The sequence below is a fragment of the Scyliorhinus torazame genome, chromosome 1, assembly GCF_047496885.1.
Source record: "Scyliorhinus torazame isolate Kashiwa2021f chromosome 1, sScyTor2.1, whole genome shotgun sequence".
Classification (NCBI taxonomy): domain Eukaryota; kingdom Metazoa; phylum Chordata; class Chondrichthyes; order Carcharhiniformes; family Scyliorhinidae; genus Scyliorhinus; species Scyliorhinus torazame.
The window spans coordinates 81,686,478-81,704,765 of record NC_092707.1 but is presented as its reverse complement, the minus strand read 5'-3'; the positions used below and the strand labels follow the sequence as shown (position 1 = coordinate 81,704,765).

At 45.4% G+C, this 18,288-nt stretch overlaps 1 protein-coding gene across 2 annotated transcripts in view; it reads right to left on the bottom strand.

The window, feature by feature from the left end:
* The window catches only part of znrf3 (zinc and ring finger 3), a 332,702-nt gene extending 316,922 nt beyond the window's left edge, over positions 1–15,780 (bottom strand). The window contains exon 1 of one of the 2 annotated variants that reach the window (XM_072497116.1): positions 15,017–15,780. In XM_072497116.1, the coding sequence (XP_072353217.1) occupies positions 15,017–15,235 (219 nt within the window). In that variant the 5' untranslated portion in view covers positions 15,236–15,780. The remainder of the gene's footprint in view (positions 1–15,016) is intronic. The other variant, XM_072497106.1, reaches the window with a different exon arrangement.
* Positions 15,781–18,288: the final 2,508 nt, after the last annotated feature.

The window sequence follows — 18,288 nt, the reverse complement described above, 5'->3', positions numbered from 1 at the left end:
TGAGCCAGGGAACATTATTTGGCAGTGTTCCCGTGGGAAATTTGGTTTCCTGTAGTTATTACTCTGGGAAGCGGTGTGTAAGAGGATAATGTCGAAAGCACCTGCAGTAAAGGAACACAATCCAAGATACACACTCTCGGAATTGCATAAACAAGACAGCATTTAGCAAATGGAAGAAAAGGCAGGCATACAGCAGAGAAAAAGAAACATGGTGTGAACAGAGAGTTAGTGAATCATTTGATGTGTGTGGGAAATGTTCCTTTTCTCTCCTCACATAGAGTCTTGTTCAACATAAATGTGGTCAGTGAGATTAGTTGCTGGACAGGTTACAGCAAACCCACATACCTTCAGTACACAAGTAAGTTTAATTGGGCCTTGTGCCCAATTTTCCGCAGTGGAGTGTTGCTCTTACTCAACCAGTACTTAAAGCTATGTTCGGTGCCTGTACCTTCCCATTCGACTTTGCTGCGGGTACTCAAACTGTTTTTTAAACATCGGCCTGGTTTTATAAGCGGCATTCTTCCCTCCAAGTCTGAAAGCTGAGAGTTCCAGATTTGTGGAATTGAATACCATATCTTCGCTGCCACTCCGGTGTAACACTGAAGGAGTGCCTCACTGTCACAGGTGCTCCCCTGCACTTGAGACATTCAGCCTACAGTCCTGCCTACCTGCCTGTCTGCTCAAATGTAAATGCCCCCCCCACTTCCGGCCCGCTCCAAAAGGCGAGCAGACGAGCTCTCCCCAGCAATATTTACCCCTCACACCACCATTGCCAGAAAGAGAGTAACTGGTCATTTATCTCATTTCTGGTTGTGGGGCCTGACTGCAGGCCGACTAACTGCTGCACCTGCCAACTTGACACGAGTGAGTGTGACTACATGTACTTGTTATGTCCCGAGGATATCAAAGGGCGTTGAATAAATTGAAGTTCGCACTTTCAAGGGATTTCCACGGTGGTCTTTTAATTGTCAGCCAGTTGTTAGGATATGTGCAGCAAAATCAGTTTTCCAGCAGTTAGAGGCAAAACTTGATCAAAGAGAGTCAAATCCAAAACGCATGACAAGAATTACTTCACAGGTGCTAGACCCCAGAATTTGAAAGCTCAGTCAATATAAATTCAGCTCTCCAGTGCAGGAGACATCCATTCACCACTGGTTTAGGTAAAAAATCTGGACCCTTCAGTTCGTGAAACGTTTTGATTGTTAGCAGCGTCTGAATGTGAATTCCCCAAGTATTAAGCAGCTTCTATCCCATGTAAAATGAGTATTTACTCTAAAGTCTCGCCAATGTGCTCTCTTGTGTTATTTCTCCAGGTGTGATGTAGTGGCAGGCTAGATCCCGGATTCAGTCCCCTGCCAGAGCAATGCTGAGGCAACACAACATAAGCAATAAATGCTGGTCTTGCCAGCAATACCCACAGAACAAATTAAATGAAATAAAAAAAGTTATGGCCCGAAAGCTCCTGGGTCAAGGAGGGATAGACAAAAACCTACCAGGTTTCTGACTTCTACGGCAGCACGGTAGCGCAGTGGTTGGCACTGGGACTGCGACGCTGAGGACCCGGGTTCGAATCCCAGCCCTGGGTCACTGTCAAAGAACAAAGAACAAAGAAATGTACAGCACAGGAACAGGCCCTTCGGCCCTCCAAGCCCGCGCCGACCATACTGCCCGACTAAACTACAATCTTCTACAGTTCCTGGGTCCGTATCCTTCTATTCCCATCCTATTCATATATTTGTCAAGATGCCCCTTAAATGTCCCTATCGTCCCTGCTTCCACTACCTCCTCCGGTAGCGAGTTCCAACTGTCCGTGTGGAGTTTGCACATTCTCCCCGTGTGGAGTTTGCACATTCTCCCCATTCACCCCACAACCCAAAAGATGTGCAGGTTAGGTGGATTGACCACACTAAATTGCCCCTTAATTGGAAAATAAATAAATAAATAATTGGGTACTCTAAATTTATTTTTTAAAATGTTTCTGACTTCTGCTGGCCACTTGATGAAACTTGTCTCATGGGGAGTGGGAGGGGGTAAGAGATGCATACACCTTGGTCAAGTCTGGCAGTGATGCCTCTTGCAGTTGAAAGGCTCAACATCCTAATTTGTACATGAGAAGCCAGCTCTCTCAGCAAGTCACTGGATGCCCAGGTGTACCTTTGCAGCTGTGCTCCAGTTAAGGCCTTCACAATTGAAGGGAGGAAATCGAGAAATATTACGACTAAACCGGCCCATATTACATCATTAATATGTTTTTCCTTCAGCTATCTCCTGAAACTGCTTATTCTGGATTGTAATTCTCCTCAGACAGTTCCCCCCTGTCTCCCCCCAAGGGGGGGGGGGGGGGGGGGCACATCAGCACAGTGGTTAGCACAGTTGCTTCACAGCTCCAGGGACCCAGGTTCGATTCCTGGTTTGGGTCACTGTCTGTGCTGAGCTTGCACTTCCTTTCCGTGTGTGCGTGGGTTTCCTCCGGGTGCTCCGGTTTACTCCCACAGTCCAAAGATGTGCAGGTTAGGTGGATTGGCCATGCTAAATTGCCCTTTTTGTCCAAAAAAAAAGGTTGGGTGGGGTTACTGGGTTAGAGTGGGGGGGGGGGGGGGGGGGGGGGGGTTTGGGTAGGGTGCTCTTTCCAAGGGCTGATGCAGACCCAATGGGCTGAATGGCCTCCTTCTGCACTGTAAATTCCTTGATTCTATGATAACCCAACCCAAAGGGTCAGCCATATGGCTGATCTTTCCAACCTCTTGAGACACCAAGTCCAATGGGGATACTGCGAACACGACCACCCCTGTCCTCACCCTAACTGAGATCAGCAACCTCAGCGCCGACCCGGGCTGAAGCATGAGGTCCGATTGATGGTTCTGTGCTGGGCAGCTGCTCTGTGGCTCTATGCTGGGTAGCATACTGCCTGACAGTTACTTACACTCAGAAGTATGGTGCCAATTCAACTTCACACTTGGGGGCGGCAGTGGTTAGCACTGCTGCCTCACGGCGCCGAGGACACGGGTTTGATCCCGGCCCCGGGTCACCGTCCGTGTGGAGTTTGCACATTCTCCCCATGTCTGCATGGGTCTCACCCCCACAACCCAAAGATGTGAAGGGTAGGTGGATTGGCCACGCCAAATTGACCCTTAATTGGGGAAAAAAAGGAATGGGATACTCTAAAATTAAAATGTAATTTTTTGAAAAAAACTTCACACTAACAGTGTGAACCAGCCTCAGCACAGGGCCCCAAAGGATGAGGGTGGGGCCCAGGGCAGGCACCAGGCACTAGAGCCTGATAAGTCTGCATTTGCTGAAACGAGCCTATCAGCAGGCAATGTAGAGCGACATCAGCCTTTGCTTGGTCGAGTCCCCTTAGGGGTAAAACAGATCAGTCCGAACATTGAGGAGCGTGCATTGGCGAGGATCAAGAGGCATCTAGGTGAGGAGGGAGAGAGGCAGGCGTAAAAGCTCCTGTGCTTTACTTTTGCAAAAACAAAAGGCTCAACCAGCCGGTAGGTTTCTCGACCCAGGCTGAAGGCAGGCCAGCCAACAACAGTGAGGTGAGTACGAAGTGCTGGCTGAAAGCCACGAGCCAAGGTGAGCGAGAGGTCAACAGCAAGGGGAGCAGGTGAAGGGTGACTGAGGAGGGCAGGCCAGCCAGCAAAAGCGAAGTGAGGTGCCGGACGAAAGCGAAGAGCCAAGGTGAGCCAGCCAATCAGCGGCCCTCGAGCAGCAAGGGTAGCAGCTGAGGGGCGACTCGATCCAGCCAGGGCTGAGGCAGACCAGCCAGCAACAGAGAGGCGCCGAATCGGGCTTTATCAATACGAGGAGACGACGAATGAAGACCCCAAGCAAGCGTGGTTGGTAAGATTGTGAGAATGGGAGAGTGTGAGGAGTGGGGGGAGACTGTGAGGGCATGGGGAAGAAAAGAGTTTGAGGGTGTGAGAGCAGGAAAGTGTATTGGGGGAGGGGGGGGGATAGCCAGGGTTACAGACTTAACAGTAAGGGAGAGTTTGTGAGAAGGAATGGACAGGGGAAGAATAGAGTGAATGTTATTTGAAATCCAGAGTCACAGCTTCAAAGTTAAGAGATAAATCCAATTTTTGCAGAACTTGAAGTGACGTGGGATTGACTATGCAAAAGCCTGCTGTTTCAGAAAATTCATTCAAATCAAGATCCGTTTCTTCAGCAATATAAAGAGACACTATCAATTTGCCTGTCAAAAATGCAGAGAATTGACGGTGAGGCAAGAGGACAATGCTGGACAAAAAGACAGTTTGTCATTTTACTTTTAAAAGTTTGAAGTATTGAACAGTGCACAAACTGCACATTCACCCTCATCCACCAAACGTACGGGTGAATTATCTGATGACTTTGACTTGCCGATTTCTGAAGATCCCACATCCCCTGAAAAAGTTGAACAAGAATTGGACTCTGAAATGAGAACGGAACTGCAATTTCTTCTGTTGAAGTGCGGGAAGAAACCAACCCTGAAATCATTGCCTTATGACCAAAATCTGTTTATCTGGGTATGGTGGAATATTTCACACTAAATAAATCAGAAAACATAGTTAAATGGAAAATTTGAGACAAGAGTTTAAAGTTGGATGCCGAAAGCAGATTAGAATTTTTCTTAAGTTCCATTTTCTTAGGGTGAAGAGGAATGGGATGACAGAAATTAGTCGATTTTCTCAGAAAAATGTCAGTCTGCTGTTAGGTTTCCAAATTATTCCCTGATCCCAGTAAAAGGAAACAATCATTTGGCAATGGGTACTCTAAATGGAGAAATATTAGAAGAGATGAAAATGAAATGAAAATCGCTTATTGTCACAAGTAGGCTTCAATGAAGTTACTGTGAAAAGCCCCTAGTCACCACATTCCGGCGCCTGTTCGGGGAGGCTGGTACGGGAATTGAACCGTGCTGCTGGCCTGCCTTGGTCTGCTTTCAAAGCCAGCGATTTAGCCCAGTGTGCTAAACCAGCCCCTAAAAATCATCAAGTCTGCTTAAGTCTGGCGCTTTAGACCACTCGGCCATCCTGACAACTTACTGTTGCTGATATTGCTGATCATGAAACTTTCAAAGCTATGTGTGCGTTCGTTCAGAGATCTTAATGATCTGGAAGAATTGATTCTGCGTTCTTGGCTCAGTTTGAAAAGGAGTGATTTACTGGAGGAAAATGCTAAGACCTTTGTTGCCATAGTCAAATTGCTGTCTTCTTTGGGACTACCTAGAAGAGGACCCGACGAGCCATCAGTGTCAAATCGAAGAGGTAATTTTTTGTAGCCTGCCTGGAATTTATCAATGAATTTGATGAGCTTCCACAAAGAACAATTGAAAAGTTATCAATATTGTGACTCAGGGAAGACCGACTTTTTTGATGTGCCAAACCTACGATTACATCATCACTACAATGGCAGAGCAGCTCAGAAACCAATTCACTAATGAAGTAAAAGATGCCAAATAATATTCCATAATAGTTGATTCAACATCAGATGTGAGTTGTGGGAACCAATTGACATTAATTTTAAGATAAGTGACTAGCGATGGTGAAGTTGTAGAGCAATTTCTTTGTTTAGCCCGGATACGGGCCCACATTTTGTCTGGTGACAACGGTTTTGGAAATGATTTCACATTTATGTTTGGACAAAAACTGTCATGGTCAGAGATTTGATAATGCCGCAAATATTGCATCAAAATATTCAGGTCTACAAGCAAGACTGAACAATGCAAGCCCCTGTGCATTATTCATCCCATGTTCCAGTCACTCCTTGAATTTAACCTGCAACGCTGCATCCTGTGAGGGAGCTATACATTCTTTTGGTTTTTTTCCCGGTTTCCATGCAGCAGTGGAATATGTTGCAATCAAGCTTGGAGCAGGCAAATAGAAAACATTTGACAGCCAGAAGATTCTGTGATGGGCGGCACAGTGGTGCAGTGGTTAGCACTGCTGCCTCACAGCGCCGAGGACCCGTGTTCGATCCTGTGTGGAGTTTGCACATTCTCCCTGTGTCTGCATGGGTCTCACCCCCACAACCCAAAGATGTGCAGGGTAGGTGGAATGGCCATACTAAATTGCCCCTTAATTGGAAAAAATTGTGACACCAGGTGGTCTGTTCATGCAGATGCTGATTTGGCTTTGAAAATGAACTTTGCTGAAATAAAAGAAAACTTTTCAGACATAGCCACATCAAATTCAAAAAAATCACGTGTGAAAATTGAAACTAAATACTCAGCAAAGAAGTTTCAAAAGTACAAAATTGCTGTTTTTACTCTGTGTGGAACTGTTTACGTCAATGAATTATGCCTTCAGCAAATCGCTTCAAAATGTTCATATAATTTTATTGAATGCTTCACAAGTGTTAGCCTCAGTTAAAGGTTTTGTCATGGAACTTCGAAATGGCTATAGCTCGGAAGCAGAGGCACCAACATTAACAGAAAATACAGGTCCCTCTGATGATGAGAAGCCTACAAGATGTAAGAAGTTGTTTTTCAATGAAACTAAAGGCAATGAAACCACTTTAAAAGGGAAAAAGATCATCGTTGAGACTGTCAATGTTATTTGTGACACAATAATGGTGCAATTGCAAAATAGAAGTAAATCTCTGAAGAAAATTGTTGATATATTTTACACGCTTTTAGACAGAAGTTTGGATGAGAATGCTAGAAGTCATTGCAGTAGGAAATTAAGTAGATTCTATGAGGGGAAATCTCCTTGAAGGTGAAGTGAAACAATTTGTTATTTATGTATTTTTGTGAATTGTGCCTTTGCGTTCTGTGCAGTGAGGATGGACAGAATCGGGGGGGCAGGACATCATGTGGGGGACCCAGAAATGAAGGTGAGCACGGGGCCCCACAAAGTGTTAATTGCCTCGGTGATGAACAAATCCATTTCAGAGCAAAATGCTCTGTTTGCATCTCTCTGCCCCTGACAAGGTGCAGACTCCTCATTAGGGTAAGGAGTGGCAGTCTGTGAGTGTCAAGCAATTCAGCCATGTATACCCTCACTGCACACCCTCCTCTTTCCTAATCCTGTTCAAGCAGTGGGATCACCACTTGGTGGTGATTTGAGGCTGATTTCTGCCCCCTCCCCTCATTAAGGTGCCGAAACTAATTGTGGCACTGTTACCACACACTACCTTCTCCTCGGTTGCCAACCTCCAGGATTGGCCAGGCAATTCCAGGGATTGAAGATCAATACCCCTGGTCACGGCTGCCAACAAGCCAGGCAAAAACAAATCACTGGAGCACGAAAAAAAAAGTGTGTCTTCATTTTGTTTAAACAATTTATTAAGTCATTAAAGCATAGTATTGTGAGAAACGGTTATGTGGGGCCATCAAAGGCAGGGGTCAGGAAATCTCCAGGGATACAACCCACCAGAGTTGGTAAGCCGATTAACTTGGGACTTAAAACCAATTAACTTAGGGCATGTGGGACCTTGGGACTTGGAGATATTACTCCACATTTCGGTTGGAGTAAGAGGGAGAAGAAAATGCAAGCAAGCTAGCCCCCTTTGGGGGCACGAAAAGCCACAAGTATGTTAACAGAATAATTTAAGAAGAAACTGAAGACATACAACCCCAGTTCAAAGGAGGGCATGCTATTCACTCCAGCTTTTTTGGAAATGAAACAGAAGGAGTGATTTGGACGTCCCTATAAATATTTGAAAAGCGCCATCAAAGCGGACCCTGTTAAATTAAAATGTTGTCACATTGGCACAGCTAGCCTCCAGCAATGCAAGCTCATTCTTGCACTCAGCACCACGAATCCCATTCAAATATAGAAAATATCAGACTGCACCCTGTTTGTTGGAAAAGCACTACATCACTGTGTGTGAAGGGCACAGTACTGCACTCCTGCAGCAGATCAGAATGGATTCCCAGCATTTGAAGAGTTTAAAAAAATAAATTTAGAGTACCCAATTCATTTTTTCCAATTAAGGGGCAATTTAGTGTGGCCAATCCACCTAGCCTGCACATCTTTGGGTTGTGGGGGCGAAACCCACGCAAACACGAGGAGAATGTGCAAACTCCACACAGACAGTGACACAGAGCCAGGATCGAACCTGGGACCTCAGCGCCGTGAGGCTGCAGAGCTAACCCACTGGGCCACCGTGCTGCCCTAGCATTTGAAGAGTTGGCTTTACTTCAACATTCTTCATTGCCCAAGTAATGATTGTCATTTGAAGTATTCAAAAAAAAAAAACCCTCCCATATTGCCATCAGAGAACCCACTTTAACTTCTCCTTCTGAAGTCCTACAATGACCAGGGCATGTTTCTTTCCCTGCATTGATCATCTGTCAACAACAGCAAATTTGCATTCATGTAGCACCTTCAACGTAACGCAAATGTCCCTGGCGTGTGCAGGCTTCTGCTACAGTATGGTATGCAGCAACACCAAGACTCTGGGACCTCACCTCAATGGCCCTTCTGTCTGTGGAAGTGCAGGTGATGAAGGAATGCTCTGTGACCATGAGGCAGAGCATCACAGCCGAGCCACCATCCTCTTCTCACTTGAAGCATAATTTACAGTCAGGTGACTGGGGTGTTTACCATGAATAGAACGAAGGCCACTGAGCCCGAGTGAGGATTAAATCAAGACTCGACCTGGTCTGTCTGGCACAGTACCAACCGAGCCTTTGTAAAAGCCACATATACATGTGCGTCTTTAAAAATGCTGTATCATCTTTATTGCAGCAATACAAACGGAGACTAAGCAGAAGTCTTTCGCATATTCAGGGCATATCATGAGATTCTGTTTACCTTCAGCAAACGTGACAATCAACTGGAATATTTTCACCCATTAACTGAGGCACCCCATGCACCTTTCCTGCTGCTAAACAGCGAGAAGCGTATTTATGAAATATCGTTCAAATATTTCTATAACATATGCACACATGCATACCGTACAAATACCTCATGAGACAAAAGCTATAACATACCATCAATGGGGTTCAGCTAGCGTCAATAAAATATTTGAGTATTTCTTTTTTTTTTTTTAATTTAGTGTACCCAATTCATTTTTTCCAATTAAGGGACAATTTAGTGTGTTCAATCCACCTACCTTGCACATCTTTTGGGTTGTGGGGGCGAAACCCACGCAAACACGGGAAGAATGTGCGAACTCCACACGGACAGTGACCCAGAGCCGAGATCGAACCTGGGACCTCGGCGCCGTGAGACTGCAGTGCTACCACTGTGCCACCGTGCTGCCCTATATTTGAGTATTTCTCTCAATTTATTAGGTTTATGATATCAAACGTCCAATGGCCATCCCCCATAAGGTGTATACAAAGGCAACCAACCAGTAAACATGTCCTCACTCTACGTTGAGTTAGCTACCACAGATGTCCTAGGTGCTCCAATTTGAGGATGATGGGACAATGGAGATAAAAATAAACTTCACCCAGAGGGTGGTGGGAATCTGGAATACACAGCCTGGGAGGGTAGTTGAGGCAGGAAACCTCACAATCTTTAAAAAGTACTGGTTTGGATGAGAACTTGAAATGCTATAACGTTCAAGGCTATGTGCAACTGCTGGGAAGTGGGATTAAAATAGATTTAGAGTAGTTTTTTGTTGTTGCAGGCTTGATGGACCAAGGGTCCCCTTCTGTACTGTTTGATTCTATGAACTGTAAACCAGGATTCAACCAATCTGGGATTACATTGGAATGTGTCCTGGGATAAGACCTTGATGCACTCCAAGATAAAACAGACTTTCTGATGCACTCAGTGCCATATTTGAAGGATGGACTCCTGAATGAGTGGAAGTCCACTCCACTGAGTATTGGAAGCTTCAGAAGAGGAGCGATTTTAAAAAGTTAATCCCACGAATGTAGCTGTCGTTGGAGAGGCCAACATTCATTTTCCATCCGAATTTCCCTTGAGATGGTGGAAGCGCGCTGCTTCATGAAGACTGCAGTTCATGTGGTCTAGGTAAACCCACAGTGCTGTCAGGGTGGGATCTCCAGGATTTTGAACAATTGAAGAGAAGAGTAGATTATTGATGGAATTGCAGCCCTTAACTCACACCTAGATATGCATGCTCGACACTGAACATCAACTCACACATAGATATCCTACTCTACACTGAACATCAACTCACACATAGATATCATACTCTAAACTGAACAACAACTCACACATAGATATCCTACTCTACACTGAACATCAACTCACACCTAGACATCCTACTCTACATTGAACATCAACTCACACCTAGATATCCATATAGTACACTGAACATCAACTTGCAACTAGATATCCATACCCTACACTGAATTTAACTCACTCCGAGATGCCCATACTACACTCAAGTCAGCAGAGGCTGTCAAACTTAAAATGCAACTTGCATTTCCGTAATTGCTGCAGCATAGGAAAATATCCCACAGAACTGTAATCAGAAGAAAGATTGACCGAATAAAACAGAGAGTATTAGGTCAAGGGACCAAAATCTTGTTTAAAAGATGCAGGTTCTTAAAGGAGGGAATTGCAGAGCTCAGGGCATGACCCAGCTGAAAGTTCAGCTGTCAGTGGTGGGGATGAAAGAAGTTGAGGAGGCACAAATGCCGGAATTGGAAGAGATCTGCAGGTTGTAGTTGGGCTGGAGCAGGTTACAGAGATAGGCCAGTAAAACAAAAGTAAAATCACCATAGTCCCAGATGCTTTGCCCCTTTGAGGCGGAGAGTTGACTGCTGGTGATTTAACCTGAGGATCACCACACCTCAGGTGAGGGGAAAGGTTGAGAAGGCGGAGCCTTCATGAATAACCTCAGCCTGTACGGGAATTGAGCCTGTGCTGTTGGCCTCATTTTGCATCATGAACCAGGTCATGTATAGCATGGAATGTAAGTGTAAGACAGTTGCAGTGACGGTCAGATATGAAATGGCAAATGGCCTTTCATCCGTTTTCCCGAATTGAGCCAAAGAACTTGAATACTGCCCTTAGGATTTAAAAAGAAAATCAAATAATTTTTTAAAAAGCAATTCACAAAGGGAAAGTGTATGGGGCTACAATCACTTATGACCAATGGTTTAGGCCATCTACTGAAATGGCACCTTTCAACTCTGCAACATTTAAAGTCTGAATGAACACTCTTTTAACATTACTTTGTGAAGCAAAACAATATTCACAAAACACTCCTGAAATGTATGAGCACATCGTAATGTGAGACTTTATTCAGGGCAGCCATGCATGCAATATCTATGGACCTGTGACTGCACAGATACTTCCACTCAAAAGATAACTTTACATAGAAAAGGCTTTTGAAAGGTGTGCAGTGAAATGTAAAAGCTATAGCTTCAGGCCAAAATTCACCCCCCACCTTCCGACCCAACACACAGAAAAGAAAAATGTAATAAAAGCAGACACACACATTTGATTTCCAGTCTTCTTCCTAAGAAAAGGAGCCAAATGTTTTTGCGGAGAGATGCAAATTATTACCCAATGAAGCCAGCTGAAGGTGGGGAGATAGCCATCTAAAGAGTGCTTCAAAGGAAAATAAAAGAACAGAAGTGGAAAGGGTTTGGGTCTGAGTATAAATGCAGCTATTGTTGACTGATAACAAGAGCCCAGCTAGCTGGTGAATACATGTACTGTCGTTTATATGATCACATTTCCCACATGTCTCTACACAACAGGTTACTTTGGTCATGTTGGACCCACTGAATTTTCCCATAACATGCGATTTGCTGTACAGCCACTGAATGAACCCCCATCCTCCAAAACAGAGTTTCATCGCAAGGGGGAGAAATAATACAAAAGGCCACATTTCAAATCTTTAACTAAAGATGTGGTGCACGATTTTAAGTGAACTATTTTGTTTTAAACACGAATGATTGGCTTGGATGATCAATGACATCAAAAGGTTTGGAATGACTTGGGGACCAGGAGCAAATGTATAACATCTTCCACCCACTAAAGTTACTGACCATTGATTGAGTCTTGGAAAGAGTCTGCTTGGGGGAGTGGGGGGCAGCAGATTCACACAGACTGAAGTTGGTGTTCTGCAGCTGCACCCCGGCAAGAATATCTATTTGCTCTGGGGGGGTGTAAATCATGGATTTAATTTTCTACAACGCACTTCGACTCAAACCTTTCAGCTTCTCAACTGGTTCCACTGAACTACTGAGGAAGGGGCTGCCTGTGGCATTTCCAACAATTCTGCTCATTTAATAACTTTGTTTATGTAAGTTATGAACCATTGTGTAGAAACCCAGTACCTCTATAATAAAACAATCTTAGATGTCTCCCCTTTCGCATTGGGTTTTATTAAGTTACGCTTTACACCGTCCAACGATAATAACCTAATAATTCAGCCCTAAATCATCAAAAAGAAAACCACTCTCGAGGTAATACAGGTCACATGGAAGAAACAAAACAGGCCTATTAATAATTTACTTCAGACAACTTTTTAAAAAACTATCCGTTCCTCACTTCGGCATTGTTGATCAGAGAGCACTTTTTGAGTGTGATAAGCGAGTTTGGAATTGAACTTTGGTCGGGAACCTAGGGAAAATCGAGATTGCCAAATTTGAACATTTAAAACTGCAAATCCTCCACTGTGAGCAGAAGGGACCCAAGTGGCTGTAAATGAGCGGATTATTCAAATAGGTAACATATATTAAGCTTTAGGGTACTTAGGTAGCGAGCTGACCTTGAAAGTCCCCCAACTCCTAAACCCTTGTACTTGATGCAGCGCACGTTCAGCAGTTAACAATCCAACTTTTATCTCGTAGACAAACGCTTTTGTGAAAGATAGTCGCTCTTGGCACTAATCATTGCCGACATACACATTTTTCCCAACACAAACTTTTCCGAGGACTGGGGGGTTTTGAGGGGGGCGGGGGTGCAGTCTATTACGACCTATAAACACAATCGTGGAAAGCAACAGACGTTTGTTTTTTTGGGCGAATAAAAGAGTATGTTCTTGAGCATGGGCTAGTGAAGCGCAGAGCAACTCTGCGGAGGCTTTCTATGTGTGTGTGTGTGTGTGTGTGTGGAAATCTTCCTTTGATGTTTGAATTGGGATTACTTTGATGTGCGTCTAGACAAACCGGATTTAACTAGTAGCTTTGAAGGCGGAGGCAGTTTTAACGTCGCTATGACAGTTATTAAATCGTAGCCAGAAGGGGAAAAAAAATATGAGCTCTGTCACACTCCCCCCCTCCCCTCCCCCCGGGGGTTTGGGGTGGGGGTCTCTAAATCGCTTTATAATTTAAAGTCTCCTTGTTCCATTCTCACTGAAATGTGCTTGTGGATTTCAGGTCAGTTTCACTGTCTTCCCAGGATCAGTCACAGCCACCCCCCGGGCCACCCCTCCAGATTCAGATACTACCCAGTGATATCGTAACCTAGGTCTCCACAACATCGTGAATATCTTATTAACAATTCGGATAGGGGGGGGGGGGGGGAAAGAGAGAGAAAACACATTTTCCCTCCTTAACCAGTTTTAAGAATCCCTGCAGTGCAGGCCGGCGGTACAAAAATGCAAATCCATAAAAACAGCCTCGCCAAGTACCCCCCCCCCCCCCCCCCGCCTCTCATGGTAAAAATCAGGGTATGTTTTCCGCTTGATCAATAGGCGAATTTCTCTCACACTCTGCAGCTGCAACAAAGCACAAACGTAGTCTCTCTCTCTCCCGATCCCAGAGAGGATTGAGTTACAAAGGACCTAACAAGAGCTACTTATTTACTGACGGAGCACATTGTCACACACACTGTGGAACGAGCTTCTTTGATCAAGCGAGGGAAATTCTTCCTCCCGTTTCACAACACCTAGCTGTTTTTTTTTCCAGTATCTAAATTTGTGTGAGAGAGAGAGGAATTGCTGGCTGCAAGCACATCGGAGGCTATTGCAAACAAGCCAACCCATTGCAACTGCACTCACCTCCCACCACCCCCCCCCCCCCCCCGAAAGAACAAATGATTTATGCAGGAGATTACTGCGATGTTTGGATACATGTTCTCCAGCGATCATAGTACTAAATCGCGCACACCCTCTGTTCGAGAGACGACCAGGAATAGGATACCATTCACAAAGCAGAAGTGAAATGAAAATCGCTCATTGTCACAAGTAGGCTTCAAATTAAGTTACTGTGAAAAGCCCCTAGTCGCCACATTCCGGTGCCTGTTGTAGGTATTTCGCATTTTGGGGGGATATCCCCCTGGTTAATAATAGTTAACCAGTTGTCATGGTAATCTGCTGCTGTGAAGGTCTCAAATCTGCGTAACTCGAGCGAATCTCTTCATGATCCCAAGCACGCCGTGATTGACCCAAAGGGTCTGATCTGCAATCGGATCCCGTGAAATGTCTTTCATTTCAAATATATATATTTTAAAAATAGCATTGAAAAATAACAATTTAAAATGCCCATGACATGACAACCGGCAAGCTGTATTCGTGTCAAAGTCACCACACTCTCACCCTCCACACGTGCAATTTGCAGATACTGCTCATCCGCGGGGCTCAGACCCAATGAAATGATAGGTGTTGAAAACACACACAATAACCATCGCAAAACACAAATTGCAAATTAAACATCAGGAAAACTGTAACACCCGCAGCTGCAATCTCACAACGAAAAAATAAACCCTCCTCTGGGGTGATGGGGGCATGCAGCAAGGGTGCCCCCCGCTGCAGCTCGATGCGGAGGGATCTCCCTAGTTTACAACAAAACTTTGCAACAAACTTTGTAAACTCGGTCCCATGAACGTTTCTACCCCACCACCACCGGACCGGCTTTGACAGAGGGGCTGTTGACAGCAGGACAGCAGAGATAAGCGATGTTCTTTATGTATTTGAGCCCCCCACCACTGTTCAAAATCTGCTCCAGCAGCGGCCAAGATCGGAGCCATCTTGTTGAGTGAGTGAACTTAACTCCCAGCAAAACTTTTTTAAAAACACACTTGTATGGGGGAGGAGGGGGGGTTCCTCTTTTATTTTTGACATGGGGGGGGGGGGGGTCTGCCCGGAGCACTGCCGGTCTGGCGGAAGGAGGAAGATACGATTTGGTGTTCTTATTATTTTTTACCTGCACTATCTCTCCCTCGGCGCTGATGGTGGCTCCAGCCCGGGAGAAACGTCCTTGTAAGTCGGTTGTGAAAGTTGTATATTCACCATTGGCACTGGACTCGAAAAGCACCACTTCCACAAAGGCAGTCTCCTTGGCACAGGCAGATCCCAAACTTGCCACCAGCACCACTACCCCCAAGAGCAGCAGCCACTCACCAATACCCCTCCTCAACATCATCTTGCCGGTTGTATCAGCGCTGGCCCGGACATAATTTCCGATTTAATTCTGGCTTGGACTCTTGTTTCCCCCCCTCTCCACACTTTTGTTTTTCCTTTCACAGATACATATCCGCACAGATGTAACTTTCTCTCTCTTTCGCGATGTTGTTTGAAGTAGAAGCGACACAAAATAACACGAGGTGTCTTGGGTAGCCGGTTGTACGTTCCTTGCGCTGGGCGAGCTCTATCACCATGCTAGCCTTGTCAATGACATGGCTCAGCTCTCCTCTCTCTCTCTCTCCCACTCTCTCTCTCTCTCTTCCCAGCTCCCACAAGGCGGCACCCGGCTTTGATCCACGGCACGTGATCCGTGCAGGGTTATCCCCACCCACACAATGTTTCTGACCCCTTCACTTCTCCACACGGCTAAAACCCGACCATTTCACCGCATATGTACAGGCTTTAAAAAATAAACTGTGAGAGAGGAGCTGGGGTGTCCTTTTCGGGCAGTCGCGGTCATTTCGGAGCAGCTTGGAGTGTGTGCTCCGCAGTGCAGCCTGCCCAGGCTGGGCTCCCGCAAGGGGGAGAGTCACACAGGCGCCGCAGCTAAAAGCGTCAGGGTGGATTTTTGGTCCCAGGATGGATATTGTGCCGCCCGCCCGCTGGCTCTAACTTTTAAAGCGCCACTGACGTGTTTCATCAAACTTTGTGAGCCGCGCAACAGTTTGTCTGAAAGATCAGGCTGGGGAAAGCCAGCTTCAATGTTAACTTTCCGCAAGGATCCGAATCTGAAAAAAAAAGCCAAGGATTACAGGCTCCCAGGTTTGGGGGTGGGGGTGCTCGGTAGGGCGTTTGAACCGCGCATTCAGAGAGAGATAGACAGCAGCACGATGGGCTAAATGGACTTTTTTCCTCATCTGGATAATTTTGGGAGGTTATCTTCAAAAGTGTCAAACAGACGGCAGGTTTCATAGAATCCCAACAGCGCAGAAGGAGGCCATTCGGCCCATCGAGTCTGCACCCCGATTCTCTGAAAGAGTGCCCCACCTAAACCCACCCTCTCCCCGTAAACTCACCTAACCTGCAAATCTTTGGACTGTGGGAGGAAACCGGAGCACGCAGAGGAAACCCACGCAGACACTGGGAGAAGGCACTAACTCCTCACAGTCACCCAAGGTCGGAATCGAACCCAGGTCCCTGGCGCTGTGAGGCAACAGTGCTAACCACTGTGCCGCCCGGGTTCTGGTGTCACTTTATGCGCATAGAGTCATGCGTTTTTAAAATATATATATATATTGCTTTAAAAATTATAAAAGTACATTCCAAAATATTTCAAATTAAATATTACAGAAAGTGCAATAAAATTCAACTTTTCTCCATTCCCACATGTTCGCATTTTGAGGTGCCTTTGTACAATTGCAGTACACTTGACATTTGCTGACATTCCATGTCAAATATACAGCCTGAGGGTACCAGGCAATTTCCAATCTTGGACAGTGGTGGCTGCCCCAAGCTTTAGTGCATCTCTCAGCACATAGTCCTGTGCCAGTTTACAACTCTCAGCCATTGACAATTCTTTGTCCAGAAAGACCAACAGCATCTTTCACTGAGATGATGGTCCTCCAGCCACAGTAAAAGTTTTATCCCGGTGTGTCTCCCTGGGAACAGCCCGTAGTGCACAGAGTCCTCCATTATTCCATTACTCAGGATAACCTCAACAAAAACCACTGCATCTCTTCCCAGACCTCCTTTGCAAATGCATCCCCCCCACCCCAAAACAATATTGGGACGGATACTTCATGACAAAAAACACAACCTGCATTTATATAGCACCTTTAAAATAGTAGAAACATTCCAAGGCACTTCACAGCAAGATTGTCAAACAAAAATTACATTGAGTCACAAATTAGTTTGGAGGTTTAAAAACATTGTCTGAGATGGTTTTAAGGATTCACATTAGGCATCTTAGAGCCTTCTGGACTCAACATTAAGTTCATCAACTTCAGACCATGAACACTGTCCTCCATGTTGTATTATTCCCCCAGTGCAGGTCTGTATATTGTTCTCATGTCCTGCTTTCAGACTGTGCTGACCTTCAGTCTACTATTGACACATTCTGCTATTTTGCTTTCACACAGTGCTGACCTTTATTTTTATTAACACCTGCGCTGGACCAATGCTTTGTTCCTTTATTACTACCATTCCCATTCTCTTTGCCTTTTGTTTCCTTTACATCTTTGTAATTTAATCTCCCACGCTCTGTAACCTATCCCCGACCTTCCCTTTTTGCTCTACCCCACCCTCCCCCCTTTCTCAACGGCATAAAACCCATTACTTTTCTACCCCTCTTCAGTTCCAAAGAAGAATCATATCGGACTCGGAACAGTAACTCTGTTCCTCTCTCCACAGATGCTGCTGAGTTTTTTGCAACATTTTCTGTTTTCATTCCAGCTTGCTAGCATTCGCAGTATTTTGCTTTTATTTTAGGTTTTAAGGAGCATCTTATGGGGCAGTGAGGTGGAGAGATTTAGTGAGGGACTACCAGACCTTTGAGCCTTGGCAGCTGAAGGCATGGCTACCAATAGTGGAGGCCCTAATTAGAGGAGATATCTCAGAGGATTATAGGGTTGGAGGAGATGACAGTGATAGAGTGCGGCGGGAACACAGTGAAGAGAATAGAAATGTTAAAATCAAGACGTTGCCTAACCATGAGCCAATGGATGTCAGCAAGCACAGGGCTGATGGGTGAATGGAACTTGGTGTGAGCTGGGACATGGGCATTTTGATTACTTTAATTTTACGGAAGGTAGAATGCACAAAGTGGGCCGGGAATGAATTGGAATCGGCAAGTCTTGGGGCACAGATAATGGTTTCAATTGGGCAACACAGTAGCTCAGTGGTTAGCACAGTCCCTTCACAGCTCCAAGGTCCCAGGTTCGATTCCGGCTTGGGTCACTATCTGTGCGGAGTCTGCACTTTCTCCCTGTGTCTGCGTGGATTTCGTCCGGGTGCTCCGGTTTCCTCCCACAGTCCAAAGATGTGCAGGTTAGGTGGATTGGTCATGCTAAATTT